Source organism: Dermochelys coriacea, chromosome 3 (assembly GCF_009764565.3).
Source record: "Dermochelys coriacea isolate rDerCor1 chromosome 3, rDerCor1.pri.v4, whole genome shotgun sequence".
In the NCBI taxonomy this organism is placed as follows: Eukaryota; Metazoa; Chordata; order Testudines; family Dermochelyidae; genus Dermochelys; species Dermochelys coriacea.
This window is the reverse complement of record NC_050070.1, coordinates 208,383,554-208,401,367: the sequence shown is the minus strand read 5'-3', so window position 1 is coordinate 208,401,367 and position 17,814 is coordinate 208,383,554. Positions and strand designations below refer to the sequence as shown.

At 52.6% G+C, this 17,814-nt stretch overlaps 1 protein-coding gene across 5 annotated transcripts in view; it reads left to right on the top strand.

Moving 5' to 3' along the window:
* Nucleotides 1–17,814, top strand: part of LOC119852863 (cullin-9-like) — a 65,397-nt gene that overhangs the window by 11,797 nt on the left and 35,786 nt on the right. For 4 of the 5 annotated variants that reach the window (XM_038394797.2, XM_038394795.2, XM_038394796.2 and 1 more), the window contains exons 5-13: nucleotides 7,568–7,706; nucleotides 12,544–12,734; nucleotides 13,274–13,634; nucleotides 13,867–14,056; nucleotides 15,226–15,433; nucleotides 15,555–15,748; nucleotides 15,915–16,141; nucleotides 16,686–16,920; nucleotides 17,449–17,554. In XM_038394797.2, the coding sequence (XP_038250725.1) occupies nucleotides 7,568–7,706; nucleotides 12,544–12,734; nucleotides 13,274–13,634; nucleotides 13,867–14,056; nucleotides 15,226–15,433; nucleotides 15,555–15,748; nucleotides 15,915–16,141; nucleotides 16,686–16,920; nucleotides 17,449–17,554 (1,851 nt within the window). The remainder of the gene's footprint in view (nucleotides 1–7,567; nucleotides 7,707–12,543; nucleotides 12,735–13,273; nucleotides 13,635–13,866; nucleotides 14,057–15,225; nucleotides 15,434–15,554; nucleotides 15,749–15,914; nucleotides 16,142–16,685; nucleotides 16,921–17,448; nucleotides 17,555–17,814) is intronic. The other variant, XM_043512186.1, reaches the window with a different exon arrangement.

Below are 17,814 nucleotides of genomic sequence, written 5' to 3'. Positions count from 1 at the left end.
TGAGTTCCAGGTGCTGATGGCTAATCCATCACTTCCTGGACAAAACGGCACCTCATCTGCCCTTGCAGATTCACCCCAAAACTGTCAGTGGCAAGGTCGTTGGTTTCCCTTCTATGTGCTTCTGGTATGGCAATTTACGCCAGTTAAGGACAAAACCTTCTCGGTTGCTGTCTTGCCTCTTGTCGCCCAAGGGACTCTGTTGTTGTGCGCAGGTGGCTGAAGTGTTTAGTGCTTTGAAGCCTGCTGCAAGGAGGGTCAGGTTGGGGCCTATTCCACGACTTCGTTGTCGCTATGTAAAGGCCTGATCTGTGCCCTAAGGGAGCTTGCAGTCTGACTTGGACACCTGTGATCCTTAGTGAATTTCACACCTAGCGTTGGTGGGAGGCTTTGAAAAAGAGTGTTTTGGAAGTGTGCCCAATTCTGAAACCTGCCATTCGGTTTTTGGTGCTCCTTGTATCCCTTATAAGCAAGGCTCTGTGCACTCTGGTGCGAGCTGGACACACAATCTGTAGTCAGACCTCCACGCTGTGGATGTTCTGTGGCAGCCTCAGAGAAATTCCATCATGAATGGCTTCATTGAATGGAAGATTCACAGATTCAGAGTATCAGCCTTACTTAATTTCCTCTTTGGGGACTGTCACCTTGTTGTGTTGAAGGGGCTTGCATGTTCCAATGATCAGTTATCGGGAGCTTCATGTTCCTGGTAGAGTCTCTCAAGACGAACAGGTCTGAGGGGAAGTCCCAGATAAAGCACAGTCCAATCCCCTAAGTCCTCAACAGTGGACCAGGCACAAGAGGGTCCTCGGATCTCAACAGGTGTGAAAGCGGATGAAGGCTGCAACAAGTTGGAGATCTCCAGTCATCTCAGACTTTCCCTGCCACTGGGCCCTAGACCTCCAGCTTGTCATGATCGTGAGGTTGCTGTAGGCCCACCAGCCTCCCCACATTAAAAGAAATCACATGCAGGCTTCTATGCATCCGATGAAGTGAACTGTAGCTCACGAAAGCTTATGCTCTAATAAATTTGTTAGTCTCTAAGGTGCCACAAGTACTCCTTTTCTCTTTGAGAGAAGGTGGAGGCTACACCCTTTTCTGAAAAGGAAAATCTGCAGAGGACGGGTACGTTCATGGTGTCGGTTTTGCAGTTAGGAATAAATGTCAGTCGGCTTACAGAATTTCCTGTAGGAATCAATAAACGTCTTGTGACTCTTCATCTTGACCTCAGCAACAACCAGTCTGCTGCTGTCATCAGTGCGTATGCCCCAACACTGGATTCTATCGAGGATATCAAGAAACAATTCTATACAGATCTTAAGAGTCTTGACCAACATTCCCAAGGAGGACAAGATCATTGTCCTCAAAGATTTTAATGCTAGAGTCGGATCTTTGGAATGGCACTAATGGAAAAGAAGTAGGAAAGGCTATCTCCAACAGCATCTCTTCCTGAGCAAATGCATAGAACATGGCCTGGTCATCACAGACACCTTCTTTAGACAAAGTGAGAAGTATAAGACCACCTGAAGACACCTGCTCCAGGCATTGGCACCTTCTTGACTATGTTATTGTTAAAGCTTGAGATCGGAAGGATGTCCGCATCACAAGGGCCATTCGTGAAACCGATGACTGTTGAACAGATGTTATATCAATCATGAATTTCCAGATCGCCTCAAGGCATCACAAGCTGGCAAAATCAGTACGAAAGAAATGCAACATTAAGTCCCTTGAAGATATAGTGACTCAGAAGAAACTTAAGAAGTGTCTCCAAGAGAAGTTTGCCACTATGCCTACAACTGCTGCTGCTGATGAAAATTTCTGGGATTCAAGACTGCCATTCTCTCAGCATGTGCTGAGTCCATTGGCTATGTCACCTACTATCACCAAGATTGGTTTGATGAGAACTACGCTGAGATTCAGGGCCTGCTTGAAGAGAAGAGAAAAGCTCATTGCATGTGGCAAAACGACATATCACATCAGCAGAAGAAAGAGTCATACAAGCAACTCAAGGCTGAAGCTCTAAGGAAAATCCGTGTCATCAAAAATAAGTGGTAGTGAGAAAAGGCCAAGGAGATTGAGCTTTACACTGATAAACATGACATGAGGAGTTTTTTTCAGGCAATAAGGGCCATTTATGGTCCATGCTCCCATGGACCCACACCACTCCGAGGCCAAGACGGGTCAACATATTTTAAGGAGAGCAAAGCCAAATGGAAGGAGCATTTTGAGTTACTCCTGAACCATGAGTCAACTGTCTCTGATGCCACTATCGAATCTATACCTCAAAGACATGAAAGAGACTCTCTTGCTGATCCTCCCTCTCCCCCGGAAAAGTAACATGAGCCATTATGCAAACTAAGAACAACAAGGCAGCAGGGCATGAAGTCTACAAGTTTGGAGGTGAAGAACTGGTAGGGAAGCTCTATAAACTTTTTCTTCATAAGTGGTATAATGAGAATATTCCAGAAGACTTGAGAAACACTAACATTGTTACAATCTTTAAGAAAGGAGATAAGTTGGAGTGTGGAAACTATCGAGGCATTGCCTTGCTATCTACAGCAGGGAAAATTCTTGCCTGTGTCCTCTTAAACCCATTACTTTCCCTTGCTGAGGAAATATTGTCAGAATCTCAGTGTGGTTTTAGACCATCCTGCGTGACAACCGACATGATCTTTGTTGCCTGCCAAATCCAGGAAAAGTCTCGAGCAAAATCAGAACTTGTACTTGACTTTCATCAATTTGACAAAGGCCTTTGACTCTGTCAATTGCGAAGTCCTGTGAAAGGTGCTGGCCAGATTTGGCTGCCCTCCAAAATTTATTAAGGTTGTTGTAAGGCTTCTCCGTGATCAAATGACTGCCATGGTTCTCTGTTATGGCCTTGAGACAGAACCTTTCGTCATCAAAACTGGGGTTAAGCAAGGTTGCATTATTGCCCCAACCCTGTCCTCTATCTATTTAGCGGTCGTTTTGGTCCTCGTTAAAGATCACCGCCCCAATAGAGTTGACATTCAATACAGAATGGACGGGCGGTTCTTTAATCTTCAACATCTCTGCTCGAAGTGAAAAGTCTTCAGGGTGTCCATTACTGATCTTCAGCATGCTAATGACTGTGCCATCCTCACACGCACTGAGAATGACCTTCAATCCATACTGGATTTTCTTGCACAAGCTTACTGAAGCCTAGGACTCTCTCACTATCCCACTCAGCCTGCCTCAGACCTTGCACGTAACCCACCACAAATCACCACCGAGGGAGAGACTTTGGAGACAGCTGAGCACTTTTGCTACCTTGGTAGCCCACTTTCTCAAAACTCAAAAATCGACAGTGAGATCCAGCACAGGATCTAGTGTGCAAGTGCTTCCTTTGGGAAATTGCTCCATTGTGTTTTCATGGACCGTGACCTACGGCAGGACACCAAGATCCAGGTCTCGAAAACAACTGTTGTTCCTACACTCCTCTATGGATACAAAACCTGGGTGACCTATCGACAGCACCTCAAGAGCTTGGAGAGGTACCACCAGCAATGCCTCCGGAAGATCCTTTGCATCAAATGGCAAGATCACTGCACTAATGCCAGCATCCCCACTGAAGCCAATGTCACCAGCATTGAAGCAATAATCCTCATGCACCAGCTTTCCTGAGCTAGACATTGTGTGTGGATGCCAGATTCTTGTCTTCCAAAACAAGCCCTCTACTCTCAGCTCGCCCATGATCAGAGATCCCGTGGTGGTCAGAGGAAACACTACAAAGACACACTGAAAGCGTGTCTTAAGAAAACTGATGTGGACATCACAAGCTGGGAGGAGCAAGCCGCTAACCGATCCCATTGGCGCCATTTCCTCCATCAGGCAGTGGCCCACTTCGAGGACAAGCGCCTTTCCCTCAAAGCTGAAAAGAGAGAGAAGGAAGGAAAAAGAAATGTCTGTACCTACTGTGGGTGGATTTGCGGGTCCAGGATCAGACTCTTGAGTCATCTCAGGACCCTATGTAATTCCATGATAGAGATCATCCTTGAATCGAGGGATCACTTAATTTGTTAGTAAATTCAGTTTACGTGCTGTTGCCCTGAAGGAGATAGTGGTTGAGGTCGGGGGGGGGGGGGAGTTTAAGGTGAGAGAGACTAAAGCATGCTTGTCCTGGGAGGGGAATGAGCCAGAGGTGAGGGGGATCAGGGTGGGATAGGGTCATGGGGGCTGGGTAGAGGGGCTGTAGGAAGAGAGAAGATGAGCTCTTGGGTTTAGTGATTGGGGCCATGAGAGGGGGTGGTGGTGAGAGGCAGAGGGGGAAGGGAAGTGGGGACTGGGGGGCGGAGGGATGGAGTTCCTCTTGGATCTTGTGAGTTTACTTCCCGCAGAAGTTAGGAGGATCCCAGGAGGAGGGGGACGTGAGGGAGGGATTAAGGGGGGAGTTGAAGGTGGCTGGGCGGCATAGTGCTGCTGGCTAGGGGCAGAGCCATAGAAGGAGAGGGGATTTGCAGTGGAGCAAGTCCTCCTGGAGCTGGGACATGTGCTAGAGGCCTTCCACTGTGCAGCAGCAGGAGTTGAGGAAGTGGATGGTGGGGTGGGGACCTTTGAGCTGGGTGAGTGATGAGAGTCAGTGACTGTCACTGGAGTGCAGAGAAGTCCTGGCAGTGCTGGGGGAAGTCACAGACTGCTAGCAAGGAGAGGGTGCAGCAGGCTGTGTTGGAGCTGAGATGCTGGCCCATGCAGGGATCTCAGTGAGGGAAGGACCCGAGGGGAGCAGATCAGGTGAGTGGGAGAGCTGATCCTCGGCTGTGGTCAGAGGGGTGGGATTGTGGCATGCAGAAGAGGAGGCGCTAGGAGTCCAAGCCAGAAAGGAAGGTGGCTGAAATGTTCCCGTGGGCAGTCAATGACAGCACCATGGAGGAAGAGGAGAACAAAGTCAGATGCAGTGTTGGTCTCATTCATTCTCTGTGTTTGAAGAGGGGTGGGGGATGTTGGGAGAGGAAGGCAGCTGCGCTCCCTGTGCTCCTTAGCGGGGGAAGCCGGGCTCGGGCAGGGGGAAGGAAGGCGTGACTGCAGTGTTGCGGGAAGTGCAGGTTTCAATGAGAGCTGGGAGTTGCAGGGAAACAGGGTCCTGAATGACAGGTTTCAGAGTAGCAGCCGTGTTAGTCTGTATTCGCAAAAAGAAAAGGAGTACTTGTGGCACCTTAGAGACTAACAAATTTATTAGAGCATAAGCTTTTGTGAGCTACCGAGGGTCCTGAAGGGCTGTGATCTGTCTGGGGATTGACCAGACTGTAAATACGGTACAGAATAGCTGGCACCTTATGCTTTTTCCTTCAGACTGCGAGGGCTGGGGATGAAGAGGATTTTCACCTGGGCCAGTGGGTGTTGGGAAACTTTGAGCCCTGACCACACCCGCTTCCGTTCCATGGTCCTCCATGGATTTCCTGGCCACGCTCTCTACCAGACTCTCCCTTTTCCCTGCCATAGATCGGTCAACTCTCTCCGCCCTTTGCGATGACTGCCCCGAGGGTTATGTGCTTATTCAGGATGTTCATTGCTCTGCTTGCCATCTGAGGTTTGTTTGAACATTTCATGCGTCTGTCTTGTGCTGTAGCATTGCACGCCCACCTGTCCGCTGGGCAGACCATATTCCCTCACACGCAGTATTGTATTTACAGCCTAGCCCTCCCTGTCCCAGACTGCACTTGTAATCAATATTCTGTGACCACTGTTCACGCTCCCTTTTCCCATTCAGTTCCGCAGTGGTTTCCCTCTCTGAGGCCACATCCTCACTTGGCCTTTGACCATATTTAGGAACAGTGTTTGGATGTGGTTCCAGTTAGCAAGAGTTCACTTGATTTGCCCAGCCCTGTTCCAGTGTTCTGGCTTAGGTTCCAGAGTAGACTAGAATGTGTTGCAAAGCATGGTGTGTCTGCAGCCAAACAGGCTTAGTGAGAAGTGCTTAAACGTGCTTTCCATTGTGCTTAGGAACCAAAAACCATGGTGTCATGCTGTCTGGAGTAGCTCACGAGTGAGAATAGCAGCCACAGGGCACAAACCCCAAACTGGTTATGAGTTATGTAATTGGATTTCACCATCCAAGTAACAAAGCATAAACTTCGCAGGTACTGTAACAACCTTACCATGGGGGGCATTCCAATCTATCTCGTTACCCAGGCAAGCTTGCCTCTGTGATAGTTACTGGAGGACAGGGCAGCTCTAGTGATCTGGGAGTTCTCCCTCTGCTTTCAGCTAGTTCCTTTCACAGCTGATCATGAAAATCTTCACTTGTGGGGCCCAGGCCTGTGCTTTGTCAGATGTTGTTTGTGAAGCAGGTTTTTCTGCTCAGGTCTTTAAGAAGTTCCTAGGCTCTGACTCATCCTGCTTTTGTTATCTTTCTTCAGAAGGGTTTTAAGAAGTCTGGAGCCTAGGAGGGCTGATAATGTGAGTGTGACTAAGGTCCTGTACTTTCAGAGCTGTGCTCAGACTTGTGGACATGATGCCAGCTTTGTCAAAGCAGGATCCTGTGCTTGAAAACTTGTCCGGTACCCGATCACTGTTGAGGGCTAAGGCCTTCAAGGGGGAGGGATAGCTTAGTGGTTTGAGTATTGGCCTGCTAAACTCAGGGTTGTGAGTTCAATCCTTGAGGGGGCCGTTTAGGGATCTGGGGCAAAAATTGGGGATTGGTCCTGCTTTGAGCAGGGAGTTGGACTAGATGATCTCCTGAGGTCCCTTCCAACCCTGATATTCTATGATTCTATGATTCTCTTGGCTTGAGAGACTCTGCTATGATGGGACAAGCTGGAGAGTGTCTGCAGAGCATGTACAGCAGAAAATGTCCCTAGCTGTGCACTTAGTATTAGGTGTGCACTCATTCTCTCGCGCTCTCTCTCTCTGACACACACACACACACACACACAAAATCATCTAGTAGAAGAGCAGCTTTTAAATTCTGTAAGCTGAGGCTGTTTCTACACTGCAGCTGAGAGCATCCTTCCTGGCACTGGTAGGCACATGCACGGCCCCTGCTCTAGCTAGCACTAAAAATAGCAAGGTTGCATGGGCGGCAGTGGCTTAAGCTAGGTGGACACAAATGTGCCTAGGAGCCTGGGGAGCTTTGCATTAGGCAGCTAAGCTGAGTTGCTGCCCCGCTCTCCCTGGCAATGCTGCTGTTTGTGGTGTCCCGGCTCGAGCAGAGCTGGTGTGAGTCTGTCGACCTGTGCTGGGAAGCTCATTCCCAGCTGCAGCGTGGACATACCCTGAATAACTCAAGAGCAAGGAGTTTCCAAGCAGCACAAGCAAAGCTGGCAGAACTTATGTAAGTAGTCCCTTGTGCTGTTTTTTAAAAAAAGAACTTGGGAAACAGATGCATAAGAGCGTGTTAATGCAGTATTAAGTTTGCCCGTTTAAAATCAGGAAAGGCAAAGGTTTCAATATCAATATTGACTAAGCCACATTGGGTGTCCTGGATACCACACAATGTGCCCACGTTTATACAACTTAGTGGGTGAGATGGGTGGCGGGCATATTCCCGTCTCTATTTATAGAACGTGGGCACTGGGGAAGTGGCAGGTCTGACCACACAGGTCTGTTTCACCCACAGGTTTTGTGGCAATCTACAGGCCGAACTTACTGGGTGCACTGGCACATGGTGGAGATTATTGGTGCTGGAGAGCAGCCTGAAGAAGAAGCTGCCCAGGAAAAGGTATCCAGTCTGACAGAGAACTTGAAACTAACCACAGGTGAGGTTATGTGCATTGTATGTACATGTGCATTCTCTGCCTATTGCTCCCACGTGCTTTGGGGTGTGCTTTGGGGCTGGTCACGTTTCCTTTCCAGTATGGAGTGATTTAAATTTCTTCTAGGGATTTTCCTAAAGAGAAAAGTCATTCTGCATGTTCTGTATGAGGGGTGACAGCTTGTCAGTCAGTGATATGACTTAGAGCTGCATGGGACACATGTTCAAATGACAATAGGTGTAAAATGTCATTTAATACATTGACATTACTCCAGAATATGCACATAAACTCTAGTTAGAATTAAACTGAACTAACTGCTACAACCAGCATGTTATGATATTTTGGCACTTGCTGAAAATGAAACCACCTGAAATTTGGTCCATATAAAATCAAGAGGAATGAATAAAACAACATAGGTTCATAAGTTGTAAAAGCACCGATGTGCTTTTTTTCGAGTTTGATAGGCTAAGGTTTTAAAAGCTGTTTAGTAATTTTGGGTGTCTGCATTTCTGGGGGTTTATTTTGAAACACCGTAAAAGGTCTGGTTTTGCAAGCCAGGGTACTCAACAATTTCTGAAAATCGCATCCCTTTAAGGTGTCTTAAGTTGAACACCCCAAAATCGAGGCACCTAAAATTTAGTCACTTTTGAAAATCTTTCATAGTTCATCTAGTCTGACCTTCTGCGTAACACAGAACCGAGAATTACCTCAGTAATTCCTGCATCACACCCAACAACTCGTTGTTGAACTAAGATGCATCTTTTAGACAGACATCCAGTCTTGATTTAAAGACTCCAAGTGGCAGAAAGTAAGCTGTTTCAGTGGTCAGTCACCCTCTCTGTTAGAAGAGCATGCTTCTATTTTCCATTTGGCTTTTTCCATCATTGACCCCCAGCCACTGGACCTTGTGATGTCTCTATCTGTTAAGCTTTGCCTGAACGCCAGCTTGCTTTGGCTTAGTTCAAAACCAGTTTAGTTAAACAGCTGGAAACCCCTGTAGGAATGCTCTTATTTCAGTTTACACATGGTTTAATTCAGTTTAGCTTATATCTATTCCTAGTCAAGTTAGTTTACCTGAAAGAAACCTGATTTAAACTGGAGTAAGTGTGTCCCCACAGCTTTGGCAATGGTTTAAATACATTTGTTTAAAATCACACCTTTATCCTGTGCAACTCTACATGTAGGTGAGCCCTTCTGTTACCGAGCTCTCCGGTGCTGAGACCTTCTCCCTGCGTAGGAACTTACGGACCATGATTAGGGCTCCTTTTAGCCTTCCTTTAAATAAGCTAAATAGATGTAGGGCATGTCTACACTTGCCATTTAAAGTGGAATAAGTCCCTTTTTTGTGCAAAAACCGTGGGAGCGTCTATACTTGCTAATGACTTTTTGCAGTGAAACTCAGAAGTTTCACCACAAAAAGAAAATCACCTCCATGAGAGGCATACAGCTCTTACCACTGATGCTTTTGCGGTGATGTGCAAGTGAAGACATGTTTTTCCTGTTTACAGAGCTTTTAGCTCTGGAGGATATCCCACAGTGCCTAGTCAGGGGTTCTCAAACTGGGGGTTGGGACACCTGAGGGGGTTTTGAGGTGGTTATGGGGGGGGGTCGCGAGCTGTCAGCCTCCACCCCAAACCCTGCTTTGCTTCCAGCATTTATAATGGCGTCAAATATATAAAATAGTGTTTTTAATTTATACAGGGGGGACGGGGAGGGTCACACTCAGAGGCTTGTTATGTGAAAGGGGTCACCAGTACAAAAATTAGAGAATCACTGGCCTAGGTGACCATTTTCGCCAGCCTCTCTGCAGCTCTGATGCCAGGTAAACAGATGTCCACCCCTCCCCCTGTAAAGCCCCGGGAAGTTTGAAACTCCCCTTCCTGTTTTCTTGGCAAGTGCTCACTTATCTGGCCAGGTGACAATGGCTGCTCCACAGAGCAAACGAGATCCCCTGCTTGGAACAATGCTGAGCTCCTGGAGCTGATCAGTGTTTGGGGAGAGGATGCTGTGCAGGGACCCAGGATGCCCTGCGATCACCCCCCACCCCGCTTCCCTCAAGACCTATCGTCAAAACGGAGAGAGATGCACTGTGGGATAGCTGCCCTCCTGCGCTGCATGAGTACACAAACCAGCGCTTTATTTTCACGCTCCCACGGTTTCACCTGTTCCCTGTGACCGGTGAAACTGACAGCGCAAAAACTCTGCAAGTGTAGACATAGTCTAAGCTCTTTAAGAGTCTTGCATGTTTTCCAGCCTGTTGATCATTCTTATGGCTCTTCTCTGACCTCTTTATTTTTGCAACATACTTCTTAACATGTGAACGCTGGAACTGGACATGGTATTCTATTAACAAGTCATAGCATTTAAGGGCAGAAGGGAACGACTAGATCATCTAGTCCATTGGCTCTCAATCTTTCCAGACTGCTGGACCCCTTACAGGAGTCTGATTTGCCTTGTGTACCCCCAATTTCACCTCACTTAAAAACGACTTTCTTACAAAATCAGACATAGAAATACAAAAGTGTCACAGCACGCTGTTACTGAAAAATTGCTGACTTTCTCATTTTTACCATAGACTTATTAAAATAAATCAACTGGAATATAAATATTGTACTTACATTTCAGTGTATAGTAAATTGAGCTGTATAAACAAGTAATTGTATGAAATTTTAGTTTGTATTGACTTCACTAGTGCTTTTTCTGTAGCCTGTTGTAAAACTAGGCAAATATCTAGATGAGTAGATGTAACCCCTGGAAGACCCCTGCGTTCACCTGGCTGAGAACCTCTGCTCTAGTCTGACCTCCTGTGTAACACAGGCCAGAGAATTTCACCAAGTTGACCCCACTATTGAGTTTAACAGATTAGGTTTGGCTAAAGCAACTTCTAGAAAGGGATCTCATTTTGCTTTGAAGAGAGAGAGAATCCACCACTTCCCTTGGTAGTATGATTATCCTCACTGTTCAAAATCTGGGTCTTCTAATCTGAATTTGTCTGGCTTCAGCTTTCAGACAGTGGTTCTTGTTCTGCCTTTCTCTGTGGGATTAAAGAGCCCTTTAGTACATGGTATTTTGTCCCCATGGAGGTACTTATACACCACAATCGAGTCACCCCGCAGTCTCCTTTTTGATCAGCTAAACAGACTGAGTGCTTTAAGTCTCTCACTGTGAGGCATTTTCTCCAAGCCTCTTGTTTTTATGGCTCTTCTCTGTCCCCTCTCCAATTTGTCAACCTTCTTTTTAAAATGTGGACCCCAGAACTGGACGCCGTATTCCAGCATCAGTCTCAGTAGGGCTGTATATGGAGTCAAATCACATCCCTGCTCCTGTTCCCTCCTCCCCAGTTTATACCTCCTGGGGTCCCATTAGCCCTTTTCAGAGCTCACCTTGAGTTGCTGGTCCACTGTGACCCCTAAATCCTTTTCAAAAGGGCACTGTGGAAAAAAACAGCATGTGGTCACGTAATTAAAGATTGTGTCATAATGCAAACACACAAGATGGCCGAGTGAAGGTTACACCGGGAACCTTAATTCTCGTGTTTCCTAACTTCTGAGTGCTTGGCTTTATGATACGTTCTTTCAGTGTAGTTTTGTTGTGTGTAAATTGCTAGGTTTTTAAATCTAGATAGAAAGGCAAGCTGCAAATGCTATTCAGTCTCCTCTAATATTCACAACTTTGAAAGGGAATTGTTTTGATTTTTAGGTGCTTAATAAAAGATTTACATTGTTGTTAATTATTCATAGTATCCAGGGCCTAGGAGCCCAGCGGGGGGACCACAGGGTCTAAGCCTTGTCTATACACACAAGTCGTACTGCTTTAACTATACTGACAGAGTTAAATTGCTACGATCCCTGGTGTGGATGCAGTTCTACCAGGATAAACCTGTGTTTACCGATATCGCTTATTCCTGCCTGGGAAGAGGACCACCCTAACCCAGGCCTACACAAAACTAAGGTCTCTGAGTACTCAAGCCCCAAGCCACATCTGCTCACTACTGTGATTCTGAGCCCAGGACCCTCACCCCAGTTAATACAACAATGAACAAATGGGGCCTTTTATGCTTGCCGTTTTGGTGTGTGTGAAATCTCTCTACCTAGGTACTTGTACAGCCCCGGGACTGTAGTTTCTGAGCACCAAAAGCATGTGCTTCTACTGAGCAAATATTTGTTCTCTTCAGGTCCTTCTTTATTTTTCAGTCCTCACTGGCGTTCTCTGCTCCCCCGAGCGGAGCGGAGCCTGCTGGTTAAGATGCTGCTTACTCCCTTCTTCCAGATGTTAGGGAGGCTGTTAAGTAAGACTTAGCCCTGATCTCCACAGTACCGGCTAGACGTCCTCCATTTCCTGCCCCCTTTCCTTTGTTGACAGTCCTGTAGACAATGGTCAGTCTTTGTGATGGTGTTGTGTCCCAAAAATGACAATTGTGACTGTAATAATTCTCCCCTTGCTACGACACGCCGGCCACCTGGCGTTTGTGGATTGAACTGAGTAGCTGGCTCTGACAAGTGAGCTCAGATTTCAGTCGGTTTAAATGCAAATCCTTCTATTTATAATCACTGCTGGAGCGCCCCTCTCCATTGCTTCGCGTCTCTAAGCAAGAAGGTGGTGGTTGATCCTGACGCCCAGTGTTCTCTGCTCTTGCTTCATGCACTCGCTCTGTTTGCCTGTAGATGGCAGACTGGGAATCCCGCCAGCCTGTTGAGAATTCCCTTTGAATCCTGGCCTTTGGCTGCCTGGCTAGCCCAGGCCAGCTGTCCCCTCCTGGCTCAGGTGGCTCTGCAGAAGGGTAACTGTGTTGCTGAGGCACTCAGGGTTTGTCTCTCTGCCTTGCTGTGCCCCCCTGCAGTGACCCAGACGTTTTACTGCAAGCCCCTTGGGGGGCTGTACTCCCTGCCCTACCTGATGGACCGGCTGAGCGAGGACTCCGAGGCCCTGAGCCGGGCCGAGTGGTGGGAGCTGCTCTTCTTTGTGAAGAAGCTAGAACCGCACGAGCAGCAGGAGATCACCCAGCTCATCCGGCAGCACCAGGAGGAGCAGGTGTGGGACGGGGTGGTGCAGAGGAGGGAATGGGAAGGTGAGAGATACCATGGAATGCAGTGGGAGAACAGGTGAGGGGAGTGAGGGGAGATGGAAGTGGATGGGGGCAGCAGGGATGGAGTGGAACAGGGAGCTGGGGAGCCTTGGGAAGAGCGGAGCAAACTGGGAGGAGAGATTGAACCGGGGGAATAGGAGAATGGTGGGGGGGCAGGTGAGGGGAGGACCAAGGAGTGAGGATGGAACAGAGGGACGGAACGAAAGAGGAGACCAGCTCGGCCCAGGTAGAGAAACTCTGTCCAACAGACGCTGGATGGGCAGGTCACAGGCATGGGGAGATGTTGTCAGCAGCCACTGGGACGTTGATCTAGGACAAGAGAATTGGGCTTGTTTGGTTCTGGCTGGCCTGGGGATATCGCAGTTGGACTAGCCCGGTGTTGGCTCGGTTCCGGCAGGCCTGGGGACCTCCCAGTGTCGGCTCGGTTCCGGCTGGCCTGGGGACATCGGGCTGCTGAGGATTAACCCAGGCCCTGCATTTCTAGCTGTCGGAGCTGGATGAAGAAGCCCTGATCCAGCTGTCGATACCGGTGGAGCTGGCCCAGCAAGTGCTGCGGGTGCTGAGCAAGCAGTGCCAGGGCTGCACCCTGAGTGACTTGCACAGCTCCCATGTCTACAGCAAGTACTTCCTCCGCCCAGGGGGGGCGCAGCCGGGCGGCCTGGGGCTGGACGCAGCCCCCTCGGAGTGCGCCGAATCCCTGGTGTCCAAGAAACCAAAGAAAGACCCTCCTGCTGCCAGAGTGCCTGCCCCGGCCCCCCCGGAGAAATCCGACTGCCAGCTGTTCAGCGAGCTGCTGCGAGCAGAGGGGCTGCCCTGCCTGGAGATGGCGGAGGAGAAAGCCAAGGGTATGTGCCGGCCGGGGAGGGAGCCGTGTGCGGCAGTGGCTGGGTGCTGGGCTCTAGCTAAAGCGGGTCCCTGCTGGCTAAGGGGGGTCTGGGCAGGGGAGACCAGCGATTGGCTCGGGGAGGGGTCGGGAAGAGGGGCGATCCGTGGGGGGTGGGGAAGTGCCGTGGGGAGGGGCTGGCTGGAGGGCTCGTGGGGCAGCCTCGGGTTGACGGGTGTTATGGTCCCGGCCAGTGTTGTGCAGCGCGAAGGGGTCGGGGAAGAAGAGCTCGTTGGAGCGGATTGCAGAGGTGGTGGAACTGATCCAGAGGTCCAGCTCCGAGGTGGGGCTGCAGCTAGCTGGGCTCAGGTTCATTATCAAGACTCTGGAGGAGGAGGCTGGGCGAGAGCGGCAGGTCATCAAACCTGAGGGACTCACCATCAGGTCAGTTCTCTGGTGGGTCCTCTGGGCGCGCCCAGACCTGGAGATGGCAGGCCGGTGCCTCCCTGGAGAGATGGGGCAGGAAAACCAGCTGCTCCTGTCTGCAGGGGCCGGCTGCTGGCCAGCGTCTGTCTCTGGCGCGGGCATTACCCCGGGTGAGTTTCTATTAGAGTAGAGCCAGGGAATGCCAGTCGTGAGAAGATGTGCTCACGATCCTGGCTCTGGACGCTTACAGTCTAGCTACAGCAACGTACAAAGGATTTGGGCAGGAGGGATTTGATCCTGTGCATCGCGCAGGCCAGAGAGCGTCACCCGGTGACTCCTGCACAGGTCTGAAGCCGCCTGGGAAAGGCACCATGGAGCCCTGTCAGTGGTGGGTGAGCTGCAGGGTGGGCTTTGGGCAGATGGCCCCTCCCAGCGTAGCGACCGCAAGCGGTGGAAGACTTGCCCCATCCCTGGGACGCTGTTCCCATGGCCGGTCACCCTCCCTGGTAAACACGTCTCTGATTTCCCATTTGAGCTTCGCCGTGGCTCTCCTTCCCCCTCTACCTGCTGGATCCAAGAGCCCCCGTGTCAGCAGCGTTCTCCCTGGGCAGGTGCCTACAGACTGCGAGTAGGTCTCCTCACCCTTCATCTGAGGAGCTGACAGGATCCAGCTTCTTTAGTCGCTCGTTGTGAGGCAGGTTTTCCAGCCCTGGGTGCTTGAGGCTCGTGTCTGACCCCTGTCGGTTTCCCAGTACCATGTGCGGACACCTGGCGACCCAGGGGTGACTTGTTCATGATGCGCAAGGACTTTCTGGGGGGAAAACATGAGCGCTAACGGGCCTCTTAATCTAGCAGAGATGGGCAGAACCAGAACCGGTGGCTGGAGCTGAAGCCAGACACGTGCCTGTGAGACGTAAGGCCCAGATGTTTACCAGGGAGGATGATGAGCTGGAGCAAACTTGCAGGGCAGGGGTAGATTGTGCACCTCTGGATAGCTGGAAATGAAACCTGGCTGCCCTGCTGGGACTCGTGTGACAGCTTGGGGCGTGGGGGGCCGGGATGCGGTGGGAGACCCATGGGGGCCAGGGGATCTGGTTTCTGGGCCAGAGCTGACCCGGAGCCACGCAGCAGGTCAGTCCCTGGTTGCCAGGTCCGGCTCCTGAGCCGCCCGCCGTTGCTCCCCGCAGGGAGAAGCTGGTGAAGATGCTGGTGGAACTGCTCACCAACCAGGTGAAGGAGAAGCTGCTGGCGGTGCTGGCGCTGCGCCTGCTCTATGTGCTGATGGCCAAGTACGACTGGCGCGTGCTCTTCGCCACGGAGGGCGGGGTGCGTGCCGTGCTGGCCTGCATGCAGGAGTACGCCCCCTCGGCGCTGGTCCAGCAGGCCGGCCTGGCGGTGAGTGCGGCTCCCGGGGGGGTGGGGCATGCCGGGATCCTGGGTGGGAGACGGCGGGGACGGGGTGGCCAGTGCCGGCACTGCTAGCCCGCCGCCCTAACCGGCTGCCCTGGCCTCCCAGGCGCTGAAGGTGCTGGTGGGCGCCGGGACCTGCGAGCTGCTGGGTGCCAGCGAGAAGCCCTGTCCCCTGAACCACGCCGATGCCCAGGTGATGTGGGAGATCTTCGCCAGCATCGGCTCCGCCTCCAGCAAGGACTCGGACAGCCTGCTCTGCGCCCTCCCTGCCGCCATCCGCACCATGCAGGACACCGCTGGGTATGGGGGCTGAGCGGGGTCATTGCTGTGGGGGCAGTGTTGGGGGGAGCTCCCTGGAGGCTCTGGGGGTGCCTGGCGGGAGGGCCCCCTGGCTGGCAGGAGGTGCCGTTGGGGAGGAGCAGCGGCTGGTGCCCGCGGGCGCTCACCCTGGCGCTCTGCCCCGCAGGGCCTCATCGGCGGTGCAGAACGGCCTGTTGGTGGCCAGCATGCTGATCGACAGCCACCGGGGCTTGGCCGAGCAGCTGGTGAGCTGTGACATCCACTCGGCCCTGCAGAGCTGCTGCCAGGGGGGCCAGGACTCTGCCGCCCCCAGCCACGCCAACGAGACGCTGGCCCAGATCGCGCTCAGCCGCCTGGCGGAGCACAAGCTCCCCATGAACCTGGAGACGACAGGTATGGACCCCCCTGCCCCCGCCACAGCCCCGTCTGAGGATGTGGGGATGGCAGGTACAGAGGTCCCTGCCCCCCAGCCAGCCCCACAGCCCCTGTGTGAGATCTGGGGGATGCAGGTTTGGAGCCCACCCCACTCCCGCAGCCCCTGCCCTCCCAACCCCACCCACAAGCCTGGGATAGCTTGTACACAGCACTGCCCCACATACACAGCTCCCACCCCCCCCACCTGTCTGAGAGCCTGGGGACAGCTTGTATGCAGCTCTGCCCCACATACACAGCTCCCCCGCCCCACAGCACCCCGCCTGACTGAGAGCCTGGGGACAGACAGCTCGTACGCAGCACTGCCCCATATACACACCTCCCCCCCGCCCTGCCTGTCTGAGAGCCTGGGGACGGCTCGTACGTAGCCCCCTGCCCCCCACCCACAGCCCCGTCTGAGAGTCTGGGGACGGGTAGAGGGCACCTGGCGCCCCAGCGAGCGTGTAGCCGGCGGCACGCAGTGCCCTGCCCCAGCCCCGGCCCCACGGCTCTCTCCCTGTGGCAGAGGCGGGCTCAGCTCTAGATCTGAAGGACGTGGACGTGCAGACGCTGCTGGGCCGCCTGCAGGAGGGCAGCCTCTCCAAGGAGCTGGTGCTGGCCCTGGAGCACTGCCTCTGCGACGAGGCCGGCCCCGAGAGCGAGGGGGCCGAGGCCCTGCGGGACCGCCAGCACTTCCTGCTGCTGCTGCGCAGCCTGGAGCAGCTGGGGGCCGAGAAGGCCGTGCAGCTGGGGATCCTCCGGTGAGGGCAGGGCGCGGCCGGGACCTTGGTGACACGGGGGGGGCACTGGGGGAGGGGGGCAGCCCGGGATCCGCGGGGGACATGGGGCGAGGGGGATCTTGGCCGGGGATCCCTGCGTTGTACGGCGAGAGCGTGGCTGGGATGTCCCAGATGGGAAGGGGAGCCAGCACGGGGGCGTGTCGGGTTGGGGCTGTCCTGGGGGTGGATTGAGGCAGGGTTAGTTGGCACTGTCCTGGGGGGTGTTGGTTGGGGCTGGAAGTGGCTGTTTTTGGGGGGGTCAGGGTTGGTTAGGGCTGTCCTGGGGGTGAGGGGGCTGTTTTGGGGGGTCAGGGTTGGTTGGGGCTGTCCTGGGGGTGGGAGGGCTGTTTTGGGGGCTCAGGGTTGGTTGAGGCTGTCCTGGGGGACGGGGGCAGGCATGGCAGTGAAGGTGGCTGTGCGGCCAGAGGGCCGGGCACACCGGGGGGCTCAGGGCACTGGCAGCCGCTGGCCTCTCCCCTCAGGCCCCACCTTCTCCCGTCTCTTGTGCAGGATTTTGAACAAGCTCCTGGACAGTTACCAGGAGGAGGCGCTGCCCTGGCACGAGTGCATTGAGCCCTGTCTGTCCTCCATGAGCGCCCCCAGCAACGAGCGGGAGGTGAGGGGCCACGGGGGGGGGTCCCCGCTTACCTGTCGGGGGTGGGGAATCGGGGAACAGGAGGTGGGGGTGGGGAGGGGCTCCTAGCTCAGCCAGTTATGGGCTTGTGGCAGGAATTGCTGGTGAAGTCTCTGCCCGGTGCCTTGGCTCATAACAGCCCTGATCAGCCTCAGGCCTGTCCCGGGGAAGCTGGGCCTGTGGCTCCCCGGCATCACCCCTTTACCCAGCACCCCCCGGCCAGGGCTGGGGCCTCTCTCTGT